This window comes from Glycine max, chromosome 16, assembly GCF_000004515.6.
Source record: "Glycine max cultivar Williams 82 chromosome 16, Glycine_max_v4.0, whole genome shotgun sequence".
Classification (NCBI taxonomy): Eukaryota; Viridiplantae; Streptophyta; class Magnoliopsida; order Fabales; family Fabaceae; genus Glycine; species Glycine max.
Window position 1 is genome coordinate 15457721 of NC_038252.2, and position 25176 is coordinate 15482896.

The following is a 25176-nucleotide window of genomic DNA, read 5'->3' on the forward strand; positions in this document are numbered from 1 at the left end:
GAAATTAGGGTATGACACTAATTATATCTAGATTTATTTAAGGAATAGTTAAAATCTAATTAATGAAAAAGATAACAAATAATAGATGATATTTATTTTTAGTTTTTTTTTTCGAATTTGATACACTATAAGATAAACAAAATCTGAAAATTAAGAACTAATTATCCTATAACGAAGAAAACAAATAAAGAGATATATAATTTTATGATTTTTTGAAAATATTTTAGAGAAAAGAAAAATAAAATCTGAAAACAAAAAAAAGATAAATATATGCTTTAATTAGATAATTTAAGATATATTTACTAATAGATAGAAACAGAAAAAGATATATATATATATATATATATATATATATATATATATAATTTTTAAAGTTTTGAAATTTTATAAAATCTGAAAATAAAAATTAAAGATAGCTACTCTAATATTCTGAATTATATAAGTTGGTAAAGATCTATTAAAAACAGAAAAATAAAAGAAATATATCTAATATATATACACGCAAATTTGAAAATAAATGGGAATGAAAATTCAGAAAATTAAAGACAAATCTACCAACTAAATAATATATATTATTTTTACTAATAGAGATTAGAGATAAAAAAATTTATAAACTGAAAATCAAAAGATATGTACAAGATATTCAAAAATCAGGAGTAATTAGAGAAGAAAAAAATTAAATGTTGAAAATATTTACAAGATAATTAGATAAGATATATTAGTAAATACAAAAAATATGAAAGTTACAATCAATTAGATAATATATTTCCAAGATAAAACTGAAATTAAAATTTCAAATAGGAGTGAGATATCAATCAAATCTTAAAAATATGGAGATATTATTTGAATTTTCAATTTCAGAATTTTTACTAACTACCTAGAAGATAAGAGATATTTACAATCTAATAAAATCTAATCTATAACTAACTACCTCAATCTAATCTAAAAGATATATACACGTAATTAAATCTAAAAGATGTATAGACCTACTCTATTTACTCTAATTATTATCTACTACTCTATCTATAATTATTTACAAATATTTACAAGTTCTTAATCAAATAAAAATAAAAATTCATTTATTCCCCAACAACGCCAAAAAATTGTTAGGGTTTTATTTCATGTTAGCTTCAACTTATCGGCCAAGTGATGTTTCTCATAAGTCTTCTCACAATCACTGTGATACTTCTTACCTTTCCTCATAAAACCAGTGATTTGAGCAATTGTCTTCATAGACAGAATGACTTTCTTCCCAAGAACTCTGGAGTTGTTCTCCCTGTCTTGAAACTCAGAGTTTCTCCGAAAATCCTAATCAGTTCAGGATGTATGGTTACTGGCTCTTTGAAATAATGTTTAACTCAATATCTAAGCAAGGTCTTGTGCAGACTCAGTTCTATGCTCTTTAGATAGCTAATGTCAAAGTAATGTTCAATATGAACAATGGGCTCATAATCAATGATCACAATTGTGGTGAAGATTTTACGAATGGTTGTATCACACTCAGAGGCTTTACTTTCGCTAGACATGGTTGAAAGGTTGAACCCTTCTGGGTTAGGGTTTAGAGAGAAAATGAGGGAATGAGAGTGGGAGATGAAGAGTTTTCTTTGTGGGTTGATTGAGGGTAATTGAAGGGGTTTTGTTGGAGAGAGGGGGCAATTTTTAGGGATTTTGAAATGTAATGATCAGGCCTGTTAGCCAAGAGACAACTCAATAGAGTACAACATAACGTTCTTGAAATAAGAAACATCCCACCAGGAGGGGGGGTTAATAGTGTGTTAGATAAAACTTTAGGTTTTTTTTTACAAAGGATATGATTTTTACAAATATATATGGGAAAAGTGTCAATTTTACTTGTTGATATTTCTTTCATGGCACTTACTTACTTGAGTTTTAAAAGAAAATACTTGTAAAAATCCCCAAAGATAGGTATTTTTGTATTTGGAAGAGTTAACAAGTATTTTTAATGAGAAATCTCTATTTTTGGATGTAGGAAAGATAGAAAAGCCAAGTCTGGATGACTAAGGACTTCGCTGAGTGGATCTAATTTAGCTCAATGGATTTGAGGCCGAATTGGAGGAAGTTGAAGATAAGGGTTTCCTCTGGGAAAAATCCCAATTCGCTCAACAAAATGAGCTTCCTTCATGCTGAAGAATGTTGTTCCATTGAGCAGACCTCCTCGTTCCTACGCCTCATTTTCTTGATATAAATAGATAAAGGAGAGACAAAAAGACATTTGGAGAAGGCAGAGTGGGAAAAATAGAGAGCTTCATAGGAGAGAGTGTAAGGATCAACAATATAGGAACAAACGATTGTTTTCCAAGCCTCTCTCTCATTCATTCATTGTATAGGATCGTTCTTACCACCATGAGTAGTTAATCCTCTTGTTGTTGGGATTGAATGTAATATATCAAACTCTTTTGTAATCTTATATATATATATATATATATATATATATATATATATATAAATATATATATATTCAGTGTTAGTGATTCGATTTTGGATTTAATGTTTGAGATGAATTAATCACTCATTTCATGATTCAAAGTTTGGATTCTAGCTGGGAAGTATTATCCAAATGCAGATGTAAATCAAGGCACCCAATGGTTATAATTGCTAGGAATAGAATTAGAACTATTGGTTGTTAAGATTCTTGATTTTAATGTAGAGGTTTTAAGTTGATGATCAAGGAATTGGTTGTTGATCTTGAAATCCTTAGAATTTTCATAGTTATGGAATTAACATGAAATGAACCAATGAATCCAATAACATTGAATATATAGGAATCATTTATGTGTAATCTAAAGATTGCAGGATTGTTAAATATGTGAAATTCGATCCCAACACTTCTTTCCACTGAATTTCTCACTTGTGAAACTTGTTCATTTTGTGTACCTATTCTTGAATATTGCTACCAATTGTTTCCATTATGAAAATTTGCAAAATAAAATTATGTACATTAGTAATTAGTTTGTTTAGGAGTTCTAATTAGAATAGTAGAAATTATCGTAATATCTACCAATCCCTGCGGATACGACAACCCACTTACCACTATCTACTACAAAAACATGGTATGCTTGCCAAACCTCCATCAATATGTTGAAACATTGGACTCGGAGTGTATCGTCTAATAAGTGAAAAAGAACTCATTTAAAACAAAACAAGGATTGTTGTCTAATGCTAATAAATAAAGTTTTTACAAAGCTTTTCAAATGCACTATGTTAGAGATAGGGGGAGCAACAACATGAGTAACATGGAACAACCTAAGGCTAAAGCTTGAAGCTCAAGGAACAAGGAAAAGTTTGAAGAAGCTTTAGAATATGTTTTGGCTTTTACATGCCTAACTCATTTGAGTGGCATTTGTATTGGTTGTTAACTTTGATTGTTGCATCTTAGCACATTTGATATTTGTTTCGCATTGTGCATCATCATAGTGTGTGTGAAGGAAATTTTCTAAGTTAGAAAACTTTCTTCAAAGGCAAAAACTCTTTGTATTAATCGATTATAGAGTTGTCGTAATCAATTACAACAGGCTGTCTGAAGCTTGTAGAGTTAAGTCTCGTACTGGTTTAATCTATTACGGTAGTAATTTAATCGATTACATTGTTGGTTGAGACAATGATTGATTTTTTCAAGAGTCTCTACTTTAATTGATTACCAAGTAGATTAATCGATTACTTCTCTCTTGTTTAAGTTGTTCAGAAGTGAACAAGAACATTTTAATCGATTACCTGGGTCATCTAATCAATTACATTGTTCTTGAGTGGTTTTCCAGATGTTGGACGGACACTTTAATTGATTACTTCATTGAAATATTTGATTACTTTATAGATTTTATCGATTGCAAGCGGTTATAACTATTTTCTCTATAAATAACCAGCTTGTGTTCACATCTATACATCATGAGATCATTAGTGAACACTCAATACATCTCAAAAATTACTTCTTAGTCTTAGAATGAGCAAGATTTTGTACTTTCATTGATGAATAAGAGATAGAGAGAAATTAGCTTTATAGTAACTCACAACTTCTTAATCTTTTGATTTGGAAGATCTTTTCTTAGAAATGAGTTGTTTCTTTTGAGTAGAAGAAGATCAACTTCTCAATCCAGCAAGGTTTTTGTGGAAAGATCGGTCAGGTTGTATCTCTCCTACTTGGTTTTTTCATGAGTATGGTTTTTACACGGTCTTGTGTTTATGCGTGAATTGCTTACAACATGCTAGAATAGGGTTTTCTAGTTTCGGTTTAGAGTAGGATTCTCTTATGCTTATATTCGCAGAGGGTCCTAGTGTTGGATGCCTTAGTCTCTTTTTCCGAGGTGGGAATTATAGATTGCTTGTAAGGATTCTTGATGCATAGTGAAAATCTAATTCAGGTTGTGGATTAGATAACTAGATTAGCTTCTCTAGAAATAAAGAGTGAACCAGTATAAAAGATTGTGTTTTTGTCTCTTGATTCATATCTTTCACTCATTCAAGGTTTAATCAACTCATTAAAGTTTTCTTCAAGGTTTGAAAAGATTCAAGTTTTATGATTTTGAAAGAAAGGAAGTTAATGAAGGATCATGTGTAAGGAAGGATTGATTAAGTACGGATTACATTCGATTTATATTTGTTTTGTGATACGACCTGTTTAGAAAAGTTTTTTCCGCAACTTTGTTTTCTAAAAGTATGGTTTTTTTTTAAAACCAATTCACCTCCCCTCTTGGTTTAATGAGTTCCATCATCTTTTTTCACACTCTTGTGTGAGAAATTTATCAAAAGGCAACACATAAGAGCACTAATCAAATAGCTTTGGGGAGAAATAGAAACACTTAGGTTTATACTGGTTTACTCAAATTGAGCTAGGTGCAGTTCTCCTTTACAAACTAGTAAAGAGTTCCACTAATCAAAACTTTATTACAACAAGTATTGTCCTGCTATTCCTTGCTACAATAATATTTTCTAGGCCACTTCTGGCATATCCCTTTGACTCCCCCTAAATCTAAAAACACTTAAGCATTATTTAACACTAAGTCACTCTTGACTTTCACAAACAAAAAAGTTTGAATGAAACACAAATTTAAATCACTCGATAGAGTGGATAAACACTTAGCTTGAACACAATGAAATAACTTTGCTAAGCCAAGAATGAACAACTTATCACATGAAAGTTTTGTCCAATGTCTTGTAAGGAATATCACTTTGAAATCTCTTGCTCGTTTTTCTCTTTGCTTTCTTGCTCATAATAGAAGATCTTGAGTCACCTTTTATTGACTTCAATGAAGAGATCCATTATGGGATTAGCACTTGACATGATATGACCATTGTCACGCAGCTGGAGGCATTGCCATGTGTCGCATTCTTGTGGAGACAGAAGGAATGATAATATAAATAGCAGAATATGGTCCTTCGTCTATAGAGATAACGACTTGGAGGAATATTCTTTCAGATTTCTTCTATTATCTTCTTTTATATCCTTTTTTACTCGATATTCAAATGTTAGCAATTCAAAATAGGAAAGGCAAAATGAATTTACTAAAGTTGAATTCATGCACTTTTGAAAAAAAGATGATGGAACTCACAAACCAAGAGGGGGTGTAAATTGGTTATAAATCAAATAAAACAAAAAAAAATAGAGTTTTGAAAAAAAAAATTATTTTCCAAGGATTGTATCAAAATAAGATCAAGATAAGATGTACACCAATTTTTATATTGGTTCACTCTCTATCTCTAGAGAAGATACTTCAGTTATCTAATACAATCCGAATTAGATTTTCACTATGCATATAGAATTCTTACAAGCAATCACAATGAATCTCAGTTCCTATCCTAGAAAAAGAGACTAAGGTACCCAACCCTAGGGTCCTTTGTGAATAAGAGCCTAAGAGAAACCTACTCGTAGCCCAAACTAGAAAAACCTATTCTAGCATGCCTTCAGAAATTCATGTATATGCTAACAACATGTTAAACACACAGAAAACTTGAGTCAAAGAGAGACACAACCTGATCAATCACGTGCAAGAACATTTGCTTGAATGAATGAGTCTCTTGTTGATCTCACAATTAATTCACAACTCACTTTTTACCATGAGAGCTTCAGAAAAAACAAAGTCTAGAAGTCGAGAGTCGCACAATTATTCTAAGCACTTTTTCTTCTCTTTTCTTTCTTCTTGAAAGTGAGAACACAAGGTGGTTATTTATAGAGAAAACAATTATAACCACCTTTAACCGATTAAATATCCAATGTAATAAGTTATTTTAAAGAAGTAATCAATTATATTATCATTTCAATCGATTAAAGTGTTATTCCCAACATATGGAAATCTTTCAAGAACAATGTAATCGATTAAAGTGTTCTTGATCACTTCTAGCAACACCTTTAAGAATGAAGTAATCGATTATGATCACCTAGTAATCGATTAAAGCAAAGACTCATGAGAAAATAGACATGGTCTCAACTGAACTATGTAATCAATTCCGATTAACTAGTATTCGATTAAATTGAAACTAGAATCTCTCTACAAGCTACAAACACTTGTGTAATCGATTATGATCAACCTTGTAATCAATTAAAATAGAGAGTTTTATGCACTAAATAAGTTTCTAACTTTAGAAACTATCTTCCTACTTCTACATGATGATGCATGATGTACATATGAAAAGATAGAGACTAAGATGCAACAATCAATACAAATGTCACTCAAAGAGTTAAGTATATAAAAAGACAAAACTTCTTCAAGCTCCAAAGTTTAGTCTTCATGTTGCTCCCCCTATCTCTAACACTTCCCTTCTTAGCTAACATGAATCCAGTGCATGAATGGATGTCAATTATGTTTAATATAAAATAGTTTGTGTAAAAGAATAACTCCATTGGATGTGAATAAAAATACACAATGTAAATGCACTATTTTTCATAGCTAATTGGATGCTTGTTTGTAAGAGCACATTGGACCACCATAAAGCATAATGTCAATGGTTTTCTGGGTTTTCTTCTTTTTTCAGTCCTTGTCAAACATCAAATGCTCCTTTGGAGATCTAGACGCAGCAAAGATGGTTGTAGAACAGATTATGACTTTTTTTCATTGACAGTGCCTCTAATGTTGGTTTTGTTTTGTCGCATAGTTCCCCAGAACAAGGCATATGGACCATAATGCCAGGAATTTAAGTTCTCAAGGGATGCAGTCCACCTAACTCAATCAAAAAGTCCTTTAACAGGGTAACCCTCTTCTTTTAGACTTTGGAAATTCACCCATCATCCAGGGATGTAGGAATCCACTAGAAAAGTGTTCTTGGTCTCCTCCTTAGTGTTGATTCTTGGAATCACAACAACTTCACTTCTCTTGGGTGCCATTTTTCACAAAGATTAAAACTTATGAAAGCAAAGATGAGAGATTTCTGAAAGGTTGGGTTCTCAGATGCAAGCAAAAACACAGAGTTATGATAGTTCAAGATTTCAAAAGAATCTCTTGAATGTCTAGCCTATCATTTTATATGTTTGAGAACTAAATAGTAATAGTTCAAATCACATTTAATATTTTTCAAAAACTATTTTTTGATCATAGAGAAAATGGCAGTGCACGTCTTTTGAAAGAAGCCAAAGTGTTTTTATCTTTATGAACACGCTTCCTCTTTTGTATGTACACTTGAATGCAAGTTAGTCCAAACAATTAATGAAAGACTTTAAGAGGATGCCATTGTTTGAGACACTATAGCATACATTATCAGTCTGATAAACTAACCATATTTTAATGTTCCCTAATACACACAAAGCGATCTTCAGACAAAGGCTTAGTAAAAATACCAATCCATTGATGATATGTCTCTAGAAACTTAATATCAAACACACTTTTTTGCACATAATCACAAATGAAATGATATCTTATCTCCATATCCTTAGGCTTTGAATGTTGTATGAGATTCTTAGACAAATTGATTGCACTAGTGTTGTCATAATATACTGTTATATTTGTCACAACCTACGTCACGATGGGACGGCAAAAGAAAATAAAAGGTGATTTGTTTTCTAAGAAGAAAACGAGAAAGAGTCACCACCAACATTTATTTAGGGGAAACGTTAGAAAACCAAAAAGAATGTCTGCATATTTTGAAAAAAAGGAGTTCGGGAGTTGTTTACGCATAGGGAAGGTGCTAGCACCCCACGTGCTAGTCATAGAGAATGAAAACCTTTAATCAAGTGTGCAATAAAAATAATGTGACTTCAAAATTATTTATTTTCCCAAGAGCGGTGAAATTTTTTTGTGTTTTTGGTTTTTCGAATCGACAAGGGTGTTGCCCTTGCTCCTACGTATCCCTAAGTGCAATGAGGAAATCAGACCTACATAGTTCTTTAGGCAAAAATGTTTGTGTGTTGAATTGGTTTGTTTTTTTATTTGGTTTTGTTTATTGGTCGGATATCGTTCGTATCCACCTATTATGAATATCTTCGAGCGCGCGAGGTGAGTCCAAGACCCAGCGTCATGTGCTATGAAAATGAAATGCTCTAGAAGAATTATCAGGCAAGTTCGAGACTTAGCGTGACAACTTTAGGTAAAAGAATAGTAAAAATAATGGGATCATGGGAACAATGGAAATATGGAAATAATGGAAAATATGAAAACAACGGAATTTAGTGCATCGAAAATACGTGAATTATGGAAACGACTTAAGTTAAATTAAGAAAAACATAGGATTGGATTTCATCGTTCATACCCTTAGTATCTTAAAGATTAACATATATGTAAATTATTTTCTAACATTATTGATGCACACATAGTTATCGCAATTTGATTCCTTACACTTGGAACCTAAGAATATTTACTAAATATCGATCCCTCGCATATGCAGTAAATATCCCAGCATTACAATTATATTCTCGTGCTTTTTTGCAATCAAAATGTTATGCTCTATTCCTAGCAACATAACGTAAAGAGTAAAATCATTCGGTTCAAATTCTAAGATTACTTTCCAGTCTTACTTAAAATCCATTTTTATGACACTAGTGATCAAATGGAATCAAACATTATGAGTAGAATAAAATTATCAATAATGAGTAGAAAAATATTAATACATACATAATATCAAAAGGGACACATAAGGGTACAAAGATTACATCCAATCCTTAAGAAAAACTAATCGATCATTGCATAGAGCATAAGACTAACAAGAGAAATGATGAAGGAAGTAATCCACGGTCACAATTCTACAGCGCCTCGGATCCACTTTTCCTCTTCTTCTTCTTCTTCTTCTGTGTTTTCCCTCTGTTTGTAGCCTACTGAACTCTTTTCTTCTTCAACCATGCATGGCTATTTATAGAAAACAGCCATTGAGTGCAGGGAAATTCGCCCAGGCGAGCTGTAGCTCGCTCAGGAAAGTTGCTTGCTTAATTGTGAAGGTATCTACTCGCCTGAGCAAGTTGTAGCTCGTCCAGGTGAGTTGCTTGCTTAGGGGTGAAGTTACATCTTAGCCCAGGCGAGCTGGATGCTAGCCTAGGCGTATTTAGGGTCAAAAATCTTCATGAAAAGATCATTTTTCCCTTCCTTGTGGCTTTGTTTATGGATCTAACAAACAACCATCAAAACTTAAGTGACCCCTTGGCCTTGCACTGTAACCGGTGCCAAATGCCGCAATTCGATTGGTTCCCCTTTTCCTTCTCTATAACTTACTTTGTTCTTACCTTACCGCGTTCCATTTTTTCTATCGCTATCTCTATATTTTTTTCTTTTGCTGACTTCTCTGCCTCTTCGTTCTCACCGCCCTTGTACTCTTATCTTTTAGCATATATATATATATATATATATATATATATTGCCACTGGCAATGATAAAAGCATTATACCTAGATGAAATTAGGGTTTGACAATATTATTCTCAAAACTAGAGTAATCTTCTAATGATACTTTACCCATAGCAGTTGCGGGGAACAACTTACGTACATTAGACACATATTAAGCTTTTGTTGTATATAGAGCGATGGAGCTCTGTTTGTTAGTTGCCCAAGATATCAGACAAGGTCCAATATAGTGGCATCCATTACTTATGGTTTTTTGTTCAATTCTGTCTCCTGCATAGTCTGCACCACAATATCCTGCTAACCTGAAATTTTGATTTTTCATATAGAACAGACTTGGGTTAGTAGTACCTACTAGTAGCACAAGATCAACTTAATAACTTTGAGATGTAAATTTTGAGGATCAAACTGATTAGCACACAGACATACACTATACATAATATTAGGTCTAATAGCAATTAGATATACAAGTGAGTCAATCATACCTCCGTAGATCATTTGATCTATTGCTTTACCTGATTCGTCTCTACTCAAAGGATTGGAAGCATGCATAGGTGTTTTCATTGGTTTGGAACCTTCTCTCTTGAACTTCTTTAGAAGTTCTTTAGTGTATTTTTTCTTATGAATGTATATATTTTTATTGTCTTGCTTGATCTAAAGCCCTACAAAGAACTTAAGTTCTCTCATCATGCTTATTTCGAACTCACTCTTCATTAGATTAGAAAAATCCTTGGAAATAGATTCATTAGTAGCTCCAAAAATAATATCATTAACATAAATTTCAACTACTATGAAATCTTTGCCAGCTTCTCTTCTAAAAAGAGTTGTATCCACTTTGCCATTCATAAAACCATTTTCTAATAGAAAAGAACTCAATATGTCATACCAAGCACATGATGCCTATTTCGAACCATACATAGCCTTTTTAATTTTGAAAACATGGTTTGGAAGAGTATGATCTTCAAACCTAGGCAGTTGTCTGACATATACTTTCTCTTCAATATAGCCATTTATGAAAGCACTTTTAACATCCATTTCAAATAGCTTTATATTTTTATGAGCAACAAAGGAAACCATGATTCTCATAGCTTCAAGTCTATCAACAGGAGCAAAGGTTTTTGTGAAGTCTATACCTTCTTTATGGTTATAGCCTTTAGCTACTAACCTAGCTTTGTTCCTTACCACCTTACCTTGTTCATCTAGCTTATTTTTGAATACCCATCTTGTTCCAAGGATGCTTTTGTTCTCAAATTGGGAAAAGTGTCCAGACATCATTTATGGTGAACTGGTGAAGTTCTTCCATTGCAATGATCTAGTTGTCATTTGTTAATGCTTCATCTATCATCTTAGGTTTTATTTCAGACACAAGATCTTTGAATGATGATCTAGTTTTGACTCCTTTAGTATGATCTCCAACGATCTATCTTGAGGGTAGTAGTTAACAAATTTTCAGTTCTTAGTCTAAGGTTATTGGCTAGATGACTCTCCAGTTTGAGGAGGAATTTCATCAAATTGTTTGACTTCATCTACCTTAGGAGCAAAAAAAAGATCAATCTGCATATTTGCAAAATCGTCCTCAAGATTTGATAGTTTTCTGTTAGATTATTGTCAAGCGTACCAATGTCATCGCAGGTTACAAATTTATAAAAAGACATCATCTTCATAGGCACTTGAGTTACTCGATTCCTTCAGATAAAGGTTATTAGATTAATAGTTATGTACAAATTCAATTGAAATATCATGGGCTTCTCTAACTAATGAAAGATAACTAAAGTAACGGAATAGCGAAAATAACAGAATCTAGTGCGTTAGAAAGACATAAAATTATGGAAATAATAATAACAAATTTAATTAATTCAAGAAAACAATAGGATTGAATTTCATAGTTCATACCCTTAGTACCCTTAATAAGATTAAAACATATAAATAATTTTCTGACATTATTGATGCACACGTTAAATTACCCTGCATCGATCCCTTGCACTTAAGAATCCTAAGAATATTTACTGAATATTGATCCCTCACATATGAAATAAATATCCCAGCATTATGATCATAATCTCGTGCTATATGCAATCAAAATGTTACACTTTATTCCTAGCAATGTAACATAAAGAGTAAATTCATTCAGTTCAAATTCTAAGAGTACCTTCCAGCTAAACTTAAAATCCATTTTTCATGAAACTAGTGATAAAATAGAATCAAGCATTACAGACAGAATGAGTAAAAAAGATTCATACATATATAAAATATCAAAAGAGATAGATAAAGGTACGAAGATTACATCCAATCCTTTGAAGAAACTAGCCGATCATTGCATAGAGCACAAGTTCAACAGGAGAAATGACAAAGGATGTGATCCATAGTCATAACTCTGCAGCGCCTGGCTCCATTTTCTCACACTTTCTTCCTTACTGCGAGCTTCCAATGGTTTTTGGTTTTGGTTCTATGTTCTACCTCTAGTTTGCATGGTTTATGTAGAATTTGAGCCAAGAGGTGCAGACACAACTCGCGTAGGTGTTAGTCGATGAATACGACTAACTTTTGTGTAAGAAACCTATGTAAATTCTATCAAACTCCTCCAATTTATGGTTATTTTGTAGTGTTGTAATTACTTTTTGTTAAAGATACGTAATAAATAATTAGTACTCCCATTTTGTGTATTTAATAATCATTTCCTCTCAATTTCAGGTTAATTAGGCAAGTTCGTGAAGTGCAGATTTTGATCTGCTCACTAAGCCAATCTGCCGACTCAGCGAGCCATCCACTGAGCGCAACAATCCTTTGGCTAAGCGCGAGGAAGAATATGGAAGAAGGATGAGCTGTGCATGTTTGCTGAGCGAGGTGTCATCTCGCTAAGCGCACCGCTTGAGTCCATCCGCTGAGCGAGAAGACGCGCGCTAAGCTGAAATTCACTAATGCGCGCTAAGCGAGCCAGAGTTGCACTAAGCGCACAAACACCAACAAGGCCACCTATTTAAGCCTGAAATCAGAAATGGAGAAGGAGTTTGGGCAATTCTCGAAGCTTTTGCATGTTCTGAGATTTCTAGAGAGAGAAAGGTCCAAGTTCTAGAGAATTTTGAGCTTTTGCTATGCGAAGACTGACAGAGAACTGAGCATGAAGAGGAAGTCATCCTGAGAGCATGAGATGAGTCTGTGAGTGATTGTGAGGTTCTAGAGATGGAGGAGACATCCCCACTACTTGTATTTCTTCACTCCTTCATTTTTCTCTTCTCTTTGTTGTAAAGGAAGCTTCCCAAATATGGAGAGCTAAATCCTCTATTGGTTCTTCCTTGTAGGTACTTGATGTAAATACCTGTATATCTATTTAACGATGTTTTATGTGTTCTCTGTGCTATCAGTACGTCATTTCAGTGTGCTTTTTCCTTGATCACATAGATGCATGCTTTGTTAGGATCATTCAACAGTGGAAACTGGTCTAATTCTTGGAACTTGATAGGATATGGCTAGTTTATCGTATTATCATGAGGGATCGGGGTACGGTAACCTAGTTTTTTGCATGTTTGTCTTAATGCGGTTCTGGTTGAGTTTAGTCCAACAAGAGGAATCTGAGGATGATGCTTGATCAGGATTACGCTAGACTATCATGAGGAATCAAGGCTTAGCATTTCAGGGTTTAGCATTTCTGGATCCAACAAACAACCATCAAAACCTATAGAATCATGAATGAATCTTCCATATTTACACAAAAACACTAGTAAATGTACAATATATATAAAACAACTAGATTTAAGGGAAGTTTATAAGGAAACTATTACAATCGAAAGATAAGTTCTAACATTTTAATCCCAAAAATAACTGAAATATGACACTTATAACTTCATATCAATTGTTAGACCATTATTGAACTTAACATGAATGGATTCTTCCATGAGTAAAGTTCTTGAGTTAAACACTTTGTAAGCTTTAGATGTGTCAGAATGCCCTGGGAATATTTCTTTATCCACCTTTAAATCAAACTTTAGGAGTTCATCTCTACAGTTAAGGATAAAACACTCACATCCAAATGGATGAAAGTATGAAATATTGGGTCTTCTTCCTTTCCATAATTCATAAGGAGTCTTTTGATCAATGGACTTATCAAATTATGTTTTGAACATAGCAAAATGTGTTCACTACTTTTGCCCAGAAATGTTTAAGAAGTGATTTTTTGCAAAGCATGGTGCTAGACATTTCCTGTAGAGTTTTATTTTTCCTTTCAACTATCCCATTATGTTGAGGTGTTCTCAGTAAACAAAAGTTGTGAAGAATACCATTCCTTTCATAGAATGAGTTAAACTCAACATTCTCAAACTCAGTTCCATTGTCACTTTTGATAGAAGAAATAAAAAAAATCATTTTGAACCTTCTTATAAAATATCTCTGACCTTAAAAGACACATGTTTATGTGCAAGGTACTAAACCCATGTATATCTTGAGTATTCATTGATAAACGTCAAATTTATCGGATTTTCATATGCATCTTGTCACGTTTATTTGGATTTTTAGTTAACTTCAGGCCTTGTTTTGAATCAAATTAGCTTTAAATTCAGTTTTTACTTTGTCTTAGGATGAATTTTATGTTTTAGTTATTTTTGATGAATTTTTTTTATAATTTTCCAACAAAAATAGGCCATTTTGGCCAGAGCTCCAAAAACCCAAAATCACCAGAAAGTTCTAAAAGGAGATATTGCAAAAATTGAAGATAAAAGTTAAGAAAATCAAGAGCAAGATATTTTTCAAGGACAAATCAGTTGAAGAAGATAATTACTCAAATTAATTAGAGATATTATTTATTTGTAATTTCTTGTGATTATCTCCTTAGTTAAATCTAGCTACAATTTTATAAACATGAGGTTGGGCATTCATTGTAACATGGTAGAAGTTCCGAGCAATTCTTAGAATTATATTTTAGACTTCCACCTACTAGACGCCTCCATTATTCCATTAGACACGCTAGGTTTCATTGAATTATTTTTATGAGTGAAATTCCTTCCTCCTAAGAGAGGAAAGGAAGAACCTTATTTCACTTTAATTCTATCAAGTCAATACTTCATCTTGAGTTCTTTATTTGTTTCAATACTTAATGATTTTATTTGATTGGTCATCTTATAGACGAATTCAGGAATTGACTTACGCTTGGGTGAGCCTTGTTGAAACCCAAACATGAATCAAGTACTTAATTTGGATTATCTCTAGAGATAGAATAATCTTGGTTAAGCCTCGCTAATTTTTTACCATTAATGTTAATTGCCATTGTCGGTATATCCAAGGGATTAGGTATCACACAAGTAGTTTAGAATCTGTAACCATGTGGGAGCTGGGTTAGAATACTTTAGTGAATTATGGATGATCAAGAGAGATGAGTAGAGAATTGTGAAGTTATAGTGAATCGAGTGAATTTGAAGTCCAAACCTAGACATTCATTCATCAAGATCTGCACCACCATCCAAGTCTAGTATTTCTATCTTTACTTAATTATTTTATCATCATTTAATTTTTATTGCAATTTATTTTAAGTTATTTATTTTGTGACAATCACAAAACAAAAATACAAAAACCTAGTTCTTAGTTAAATAATTGTATGAAATCCATCCTTTATTCGTTTGGGAGATGACTTGGATGATAGTTCAGTTATTACATCATGATTAGGTTACACTTGGCCCATAAGTTGAATGTAACATGAAATAAAACTTTAACAGTCATCAACTATGACAAAGTCATATTTCTTACCTCCTAGACTCAATGTCAGAGTTGGTCGGAATAGATACATGTGCAACAATTGTAATGGTCTAGTAACGGAAAACATCTTTAGATTTGAAAGAAGTTTTGATATGTTCCCCTTGTTTACATGCTTCATAGAGAAGATGGGTTTTTCCAACAAATCTTAGGCACTCCTTTTACTAAACTAATTTTAGATAATTTTGAAAAATGTTTCAAATTGACATGCACAAGTTTTTTGTGCCAAATCTATCTTTCATCTTCTCAAGAAAGTAGACATGTTACATTCGAATTACTCAGAAAAATCTCATATAGATTATTGTGTTGTCTAGCAGTAAAAAGAACTTGCCATCTTTTGTGTTGACTATACATTGGTCTTTGTTGAATGACACAATATAACCACTGTCGCAAAGTTGACTTATGCTTAGTAAGTTATACTTCTGACCTTCAACATATAAGACTTTGTTTATGGATGCTAGAGAGGGAATAACAATTTTACTTATACCAGTAATCTTCCCCCTACCCATGCCTCCAAAGGCAACTGCTCCTCCTTCAACTGCCTTTAGGTCAAGGAATATAGACCTTTCACTCACCATATGTCGTGAGCATCCACTATCCAGGTACCTGCTTAAACCTATCCTTTTCCAACTAAGGATATCTCCAATAGGAATAATTTGAGATTTTGATACCCAAATCTTTTTAGGTCCATTAGCATTAGTATCCTTAGACATCTGCTTCTTTTTATGGATGCATTTGAACTTTGAATATCCAAACTTTCCATAGAAGTCACATATGTCTAAATCAAACTATGACTTGGAGGATGTTGCCTCTTTCTATAATCCTAGGCTAGAGTTATCATAGGGGTGTTGATGGAATTTTAAAATCCTGGTTAATGTGTTTGAGCTTTCCAAAAACTTCCCAAATTCTTTTATAGGGCATGCTACTACCTTTGTTTTTCATCATAGTGTTTTCAAAAACATATGTTTTATATTTTTCTTTATACTTTTTTACACTAAAAAGAAATCTTATGAAAATTCTGAAGAAGAAAATCATAAGGCACATCATCTTCATCAGATGAAGTGCCAGAAAAAGTCATCATATGAAGTGCTAGAAGAAGTATTAGATCTAGAATAAGTTTTTACCGCAATCTTTTCATCTGTATCTCCCATTAAACAAATGTCGGCTTGTTCATTGTCTAAACTGCTACTCTTCTCATTGTCTAAGTCATCTTAGGTGACCATCATACTTTTCTTCTTCTTGTCACCAAAATATTTTTTCATCTTCAATTGGGGACACCCAACCTTCATGTGTTCAGGTTTTCAACATTCGAAGCAGATGATCTCATTGCTTTCGAGAAGCTTCTATGGAGGCTGGATCTTTAGGCTTTAATAAGGTCCTTCAATGGTGATTTTCAGCCATAAAGTTTTAGTGGAATATAAAGGAGAAGAGGTGAGATGCACTAGAGAATAAGCCATGGAAGGAGAAGTTTCACCACCAAGAGAGTGCCTTGGATAAGAAGCTTAGAGAGGAAGCTTCAATGGAGGAAGAGAATGAGAGAGAGAGGGGGCGTAGGAATTGAAGGAGATTAGGGAGAGAAGTTGAACTTTGAAGTGTGTCTCACAAGTTTCTCATTCATCAAAGTTATGGCAAGTGTTACGCATATTTCTATTTATAGCCTAGCAGATGGGAAGCTTCCTTGAGAAGCAAGGAAGGTAGCTTCCTTGGGAAACTAGAGGAAGAAAGCTTCCTTGAAAAGCTAGAGGGAGCTACTCACACCCCTCCAATAGCTAAGCTCACCCCCATGCCAAAATACATGAAAATACAATGGAAAGCTTCCTTGAGAAGCAAGGAAGGTAGCTTCCTCGGGAAGTAAGGAAGAAAGTTTCCTTGAGAAGCTAGAAGGGGGCTACTCACACCCCTCCAATAGCTAAGCTCACCCCTATGCCAAAATACATGAAAATACAAAAAAGTCCCTACTACAAAGACTACTCAAAATGCCCTGAAATACAAAGCTAAAACCTTATACTACTAGGGTACCCTTAACTTGTACACTTAATTTGTAGGGTACCCTACAAACCTAATGGCCAAAATACAAGGCCTAAAAGAAGGGAAAACCTATTCTAATATTTACAAAGAAAAGTGGACCCAACCTTGGCCCATAAGCTCAGAAATCTTCCCTAAGGTTCATTAGAACCCTAGGGCCTTCTTTAGCAGCTCTAGCTCAATTCTCTTAGAGCCTCTTGCTTGTGGTTCTGGTGACTAGTCCCTTCCCAGGGAGGATTGCATCACTTTTTTACACTAAAAAGAATTCTTATGAAAATTCTAAAGAAGAAAATCATATGGCATATCTTTTTCATCAGATTAAGTGATAGAAAAAGTCATCATATGAAGTGCTAGAGGAAGTATTAGATCCAGAATAAGTTTTTACCATAATCTTTTCATCTGTATCTCCCATTAAACAAATGTCAGCTTGTTCATTGTCTAAACTGTTACTCTTCTCATTGTCTAATTCATCTTAGTTGACCATCATACTTTTCTTTTTCTTGTCACCAAAATATCTTTTCTTCTTCAATTGGGGACACCCAACCTTCATGTGTTCAGGTTTTCAACATTCGAAGCAGATGATCTCATTGCTTTCGAGAAGCTTCTATGGAGGCTAGATCTTTGAGCTTCAATAAGGTCCTTCAATGGTGATTTTCAGCCATGAAAGTGCAGCGGAAAATAAAGGAGAAGAGGTGAGATGCACTAGAAAATAAGCCATGGAAGGTGAAGTTTCACCACCAAGAGAGTGCCTTGGATAAGAAGCTTAGAAAGGAAGCTTCAATGGAGGAAGAGAATGAGAGAGAGAGAGCGGGCATGGGAATTGAAGGAGATTAGGGAGAGAACTGCAGGTAGTCTTTTGTCTCAATATATTCAAAGTGTTTTGCGAGATATTCTAAACTTTACAAGAATTTATAGAGATCTTTTTACAAAAGGAATTTGAATGAGCACTTCGGTTGGTTTTTCATGTCTTCAAAGCTTCTAGTATATATAGGCCTTCTTCAACAATTTCCTATTGTCTCTAAATGGATAGACTCCTTCATGCTGGAAAACCATTATTATGAGCTATCGTGTTGAAAACTTTAGTAGGAAACCACTTCCTTTTGCGTCAGAGTTAGTCTGCATAGCAGAATGCTTCTTTTGATGGCGATTAGCAAATTTCAGAACTTAGACATAGGATTCGATAGATCTGAGGAGAATGTCTCTAAAAAAATCTCAGACATAGAGTATTAAATGAAATCTTAAATGTAATCCTTCAATGTTATATCAGATCATGACTTTAGCTTGCTATCATCTGAAACATCAAACACACACTCACAAAGCAAGTTCTGATATCAAATAAGACGCAACTTTTAACCTTTGTATTTGTTTGCATCTAATAAAAATAATTAAGGGTCCTAATTCCTCTTAAGACACGGATGTTTTTTTTACTTAACATAAGTGATTAAGTCCATTGTGCATGAGTTAAAACCCCACAGTGTATAGACACTGGTTTCCACAACATAATGGACGCTTGTTTAAAATTGTACATTACACGCTGGATATTACTCACTTAGAAAAGTTCCATTGTGAATGGAAGCAAAACAATAAGAGCATAAAGATGGAGTACCATTACCGTGTGTGCTCATTTATAGTTAGTCATGTTACACTTAAGGATAAATCATTAGTCCATCAACAATTTATATCTTTGTAATCATCCAAATATTGGGTATGGATGGATTGTCCAGTCAAGAAATATTGGACCTTCTAGAACTAACATCGAGGAAGAGCACCTAACGGATTTTGTTGCTAGAGATAGAGCAAGACCTGTTAGTCACCTTTGACTCCCTTTCTTAAAGTAAATAACTTGACTACACTATGCAAGGGATTTAGATTCTTCTTGTAAGGAATTACGGATTAAGCATTTTTATGAGTTGGCGATAACACATTATTGATAAACATTCATTAATAGCTTTTGTATGCATAAGGGAGTGGTTTACTGAAGTTTAACCCCAATGTTTATTATCATTGTTTCATGTAACTCCTTTCCACAATCTTGATCCTTGAGAATCAAAAACCCTTTTAATTGTTTTATTTCCAAGTTTTCACCTTTATTTTGGTTCTTAATCTTTGTTATTTTAAGTTTGCTTTATATTTTTCCTAGTAATTAAAAATGGTGTAAATTTTCAATTATTGAAAATTCCATTGGGAAAACGATACTTGGACTTTCCATTTTATTCTACTTGTACAATTTAGTTCTCTTGCCAAAAACATAACATAAACACCATCCAAAATGTCTTTAGTTCTAACAGGTTTGGCCCAACGGTGAGTTCTCGCTAACCCCGAGTACTATAGAAGACTTATTGGTCGACACTCCTATCTTTGCTTCATAAGACATGAGCTATCATATTGTGTTCATATACTATCTCAATTCATGCAACGACCTAGACAAGAGCATTCAGATGTTGCAATATGAGTAGTCAAATACTTGAAAGGTAATCCATGACAAGCATTTATTCTTCGTAGTGATTGTGATTTGCAACTACATGGTTCGTGTGACTTTGATTGGAAAAGTTTCTCACTGGCCAGTAGATCTCTTACTGGGTGGTTTGTGTTGTTGGGAAACTCCCTTATTTATTGGAAGACCAAGAAACAACATATAACCTCGCATTCTTCAATGGAAGCCGAGTATCACTCTATGGTGGACACCACCATGTGTGAGCTCAAGTGGTTGAAAGTTCTTGTCTCTAGTCTCGACATCCAACTTTCCTGGCCTATACCTCTTGTGATAGTTGTAACACCCCCTGATTGTTAACGTCTCAATGGCTCACACTCTACAACACTTCAGATGGTGACATTTAACTCAAGTTCCTTGTTGCTCAAAATCCTTCATCAGTCAAAACCCTCCATAGGTAGCCCTTTTTTAGACCTCCAATATTTGCTTCATCAGCTTCTAGAATCAATGATTGTCCCCCAAAACCAACATGAGACTTTTTAGCATGATTTGTCCTAACTCACACGCTTTCTAGGAAATTTCTTAGAGAGTCAATCATCCCAAAACTACTTGAAGCCAAGAACGTTTAACTATGGAGTTCTTAAGTGATACGCTACCGAAAATTAAATGCATCTTGTTGGTATAGGTAGTACAATTAATTCATTTAAGTCATCTTGAACTGTACATTTCTATACTGGCATAATCTTTATATCCTTTTCATTTCAGTGTGATTCGCACAAGGTGTTACATGCCACCAGATTTCGCTTGGTTCATCCTCGAACCACACAATACTAGAAGAAACGTTTGCTCTGATATCATTTATAATGCCCCTAATTGTTAACATCTTGACAACTCACACTCTACAACACTTCACATGGTGACACTTAACTCAACTTCCTTGTTGGTCAGAACCCTCCATAGGTAGCCTCTTTTGAGACCTCAAATTTTTGCTTCATCTATTTTCATGATCAATGACTATCCCTACAAACCAACACGAGACTTTACAGCGTGTTTTGTCCTCACTCACATGGTTTTGTGGGAAACTTCCCAAAAAGTCACCCATCCCACTCCAAGCCAATTACACTTAATTTTGGAGTTGTTAATTGATAGGCTACCAAAAAGTAGATACATCTTGTTGGTATAGGTAGTATCAATTAATTCATTGAAGTCATCCTTAATTGTATAGTCTCATACTTGCACAACCTCTGCATCCCTCTCATTTTGATGTGATTCACACGAATGGAACCACATGTAATACCTCATGCAAATCACACTAAAATGAAAGGGATCTAGAGGCTGGGCTAGTATGGGACATTGTAGTTGAGGTTAGATTAAAGGAATGAATTGGTACTACCTATAGTAACAAGATGCATCTACTTTTCGGTAGCCTATCACTTACGAACTTCTTAGTTAAGTGTGTTTGGCTTGGAGCAATTACGAGATGGGTGACCTTCTGGGTAGTTTTCTAGGAAGTGTGTGAGTGAAAACAAAGCACACCGAAAAGGTTACCTAGGGAGGGTTCTGACCGTTGAGGGTTCTAACCAACAAGAAAGTTGAGTGAAGTGTCACTATGCGAAGTATTGTAGAGTGTGACTCATCAAGAAGTCGACAATCAAGGATGTTATAAATGGTATTAGGGATGTTATAAATGGTATCAGTGTATATCTCTCTCCGAGTACGATGTGGTTCGAGGAAGAACCAAGAGGAAGCTGGTGGGCATGCAACACCCGGTTAGAATTACACAGGAATGAGAGTGATCTAGAGGCTATGCAAGTACAAGACTGTACAATTGAGGTTAAATTAAAGGAATTAATTGATATTACCTATACTAAAAAGATGTATCTACTTTTCGGTATCCTATCACTTAAGAATTCCACAGTCAAGCGTGTTTGGCTAGGAGCAATTACGGGACGAGTGACCTTCTGCAAAGTTTCTTGGAAAGTGTGTGAGTGAAGATAAAACATGCTGAAAAGTTTATTGTTGGTTTGTAAAGACAGTCAATGATCCCGAGAGCAGCCAAAGGTGATTGTCGAGGTGTCAGAAAGGACTACCTATTAAGGGTTCTGATTGGTGGAGGGTTTTCACCAATAAAAATATTGAGTAAAATATCATCGTGTAAAGTATCATAATGTATGAGCTTCCTAGAAGACAACAATATTAGGAATGTTACAATAGCCCGAATACTTTGTTTCTAGCGAATGTGTGTGTGTATATATATGTGTGTGTGTGTCACACTAATGAAAACCTCATATTGTACCTATCAAGATTGTTTAGTCTTCTATAACATGGTGGAAAAAATTACTTGAAACACTCTTGTTGACGGGTAAACTCTTCAATATTAATTAAGCCAATTAAGAACCTCATAATGTAGATGCCAAACATAGCCATTTCAGACATAAGGAAAATAAGTTCGATAAACATTAGGTGCATCACAGAATATTGATGTTACAACTTTTCTTGCCAAACCAATCTAACTATTTTAAGTGAAGCAACTAGGAATTCCGTGATTATCAAATTAGGTATACAAAAACCCATAGACAGAGCATTAACTCATGAAGTTGATTGTTTGCTGAAAAGTTCCATCATCCATAGAATAATAGAATATCTTCCTTAGATACTTTTCTTCATAGTTCCAGCACCACAACTGCCAACAAAAATGTACTAAAGGGTTAGTCAAGTATTTGGTTAATGGCATAGATACAAGGACAACGACTACAAGTATCAAATATATATACACAGAGAGAGAAAGGGATGTCTAACTTACATTCAGAATCTGTGGTGATCCAGTTTTCTTTTCTACAAGTGATGCCACTACTCTCTCTACGAGGGATGTAAGTATGTGAATGTGAAATCTTGGTTTGAACATTTTCAGACCAAGTAGCCAGTGAGTGGACAGAAGAGGTTTCCACATCCCACGTCAAACTGATCTTGGGTGATTCACTGATGCGTTGATCATCTTCAGGAAATGCTTCTATGTTTCCTTGTCTTCTAAAATGTAAAACCTGTTAAGAATTTGACGATGTCCACTAATTAATTTATTTGGAGTAGTCAAATTCAACTGAGAAATTACATAGCTGAACAATATTAAATGGTTTTATTTTAGCATACAATAAGGATATCCTTTCGATTCGTGACATAAATAACATTGAAGTGAGTTTTATCTTTGTTTACAAAATCTCAATGTCTAGTGGACAAAACAATGGATTCTTTCTTTATATATGAGCCACTGAAAGGGTATAGGAAAGGGTTTAAAAAAATTACCTTTTGATCATAGAAACTTTCTCTTTCGTCTGTTTTTGTTGCAGCAACCCTTCTAAGTAGCTCTTTCATTCTTGAAATTAGCTTATTTCTATCACCTTTAGTTCGATCCTTTGTTTCAGCGGTGACACAATATTGTTCACTATTTCTTTCAGTTGTTTTGGACAATGATGCTTCACTTATAGGCAAAACCTTCTTTCCTACTCCTGATAATTCTTCTCTCTTCATATTCATAGAGTGGATAAAATGCCTTCTTCTATTCAAGTTTCTTATTCTGTTTAAGTCGAGGGTTCTGTAAAAACAAGCCTTCGGAATGTCTTTTCCGCATATAAAAATAAACAGTTTCAAGTTCTTGCTGCCAAGCTTCCTCCCTTCGATTGTCTTTGTTCCTTGATGCGCCCTATGATGCCTAACTGTAATTATATCTTGTCCTTCAGCTTTTTTATCTGAAACAACATCATAAAAGGATAATGATGAGGGTTTATGATACATGTTTTTCACGCTATTTTGAACTATACACCCCTTATACAGTCAAATGGGTGGAATAATTGTAAGGTTTTGGAGATATGTCATAGTGTAAAGGTGTAAAAAATTAATACAAGGAAATGAATTGTTCATTTTTTATATTAAAGATGTTAAGAACCGTACACGCTAGATATAAATAAATAAAGAGTAAAATATGATTTTTCCTCAAAATATTTGAAGATATTGAGTTTACTTTCTATAAAAAAAAAATTATATGTACATTTCTAGTCCTTAAATATTTTAACAAAAACATGTGTTTTTTAATCCCTAATAATTAATAAGAGACTAAAACTATATCATTTTTATAAATGTAAGGACTAAAAATATATAAAATTTTAATAAAGACTAAACTAATAAATTAAAATATTTTAAGTAATGAAAAAATATTTTATTCATAAACAAAATTTATAAGAATGGCTACCTCTAATTGCTTTCCAGTCGTTGGGAGAACTCCGGCCTATTTCATGATCATTTGTCCCTTTGGAGATCCATTGAAGAATCTGTTATAGTACATAATTACAAATCAGCTTTCATGTAAATAATGATTGCTTCAAATTCCATCAACATGCATCAATACACTACTAACAACTAATTAGCATATATACCTGCATTGCTACGTGCCAACTATTATGCCACTTTATATATTATATCTTTGGAGTGATGGTCTTTTCTTAGACTGTGTTGTCAAAAGAAACGGGTTTTGCAGATCTTTCTGTGCTGTCTAGTCTTTGAGGCCTTCGATATAAGATATGACAAAAATTAAATTGCAATGATTTTAAGGAATGTCGTGATAAAAACCAGGTGGGTGGGGAATGTTTGCTGATGATTTTGAGTAGCATGAACCTTATATATATAATTATACATAACACGATCGAGTGGCGGATGTAAAGCTAAAAGGACTTGATTTAATCAATTGTTTCAGCTTATGTAGCGTGGTCCATAGCCATACACTTGTATGTTGTTGGTCATGTGATTAGAACCCCAACAAAATATGGGCCGTCAATTGAAGACAGAAATTGTATTTGTATTTTTTAAAATAAAACATGATAAAATGAAGAGAGAAAATATAAAATAAAAGAGTTATACGATATAAAGAGATAAAAATAATATTATAAATTTGTTATATATATATATATATATATATATATATATATATATATGCATGATATGGTTTTTGAAAGGATTTAATATTTTTTTACATAAATTTTTTTTAAAATTTTTACTTTACTTTCTAATCAAAATTTTAATCAATCTCAGTCCTTAATCTATTTTTCCATTTATATTTTTGGTCTCTTTAGTCAACTATTGCCATAAGGGATATTGGAGTAGTCCTGTTGGCAAGTCACATGAGTTACCACGTCATTAACTACTTTAACATGGTGGGAAATTTT

At 33.6% G+C, this 25176-nt stretch overlaps 1 protein-coding gene across 1 annotated transcript; it reads right to left on the minus strand.

Moving 5' to 3' along the window:
* Nucleotides 1-22374: 22374 nt before the first annotated feature.
* LOC102667880 (uncharacterized) lies at nucleotides 22375-24619 on the minus strand. Its single transcript, XM_006599126.4, has 5 exons — nucleotides 24391-24619; nucleotides 24207-24285; nucleotides 23264-23706; nucleotides 22767-23004; nucleotides 22375-22646 (listed from the first exon to the last, which is right to left on the minus strand). Exons 1-5 carry the CDS (start codon nucleotides 24394-24396, stop codon nucleotides 22627-22629), a joined length of 786 nt encoding a protein of 261 aa, XP_006599189.1. The 5' UTR covers nucleotides 24397-24619; the 3' UTR covers nucleotides 22375-22626.
* Between the last annotated feature and the right edge of the window lie 557 nt (nucleotides 24620-25176).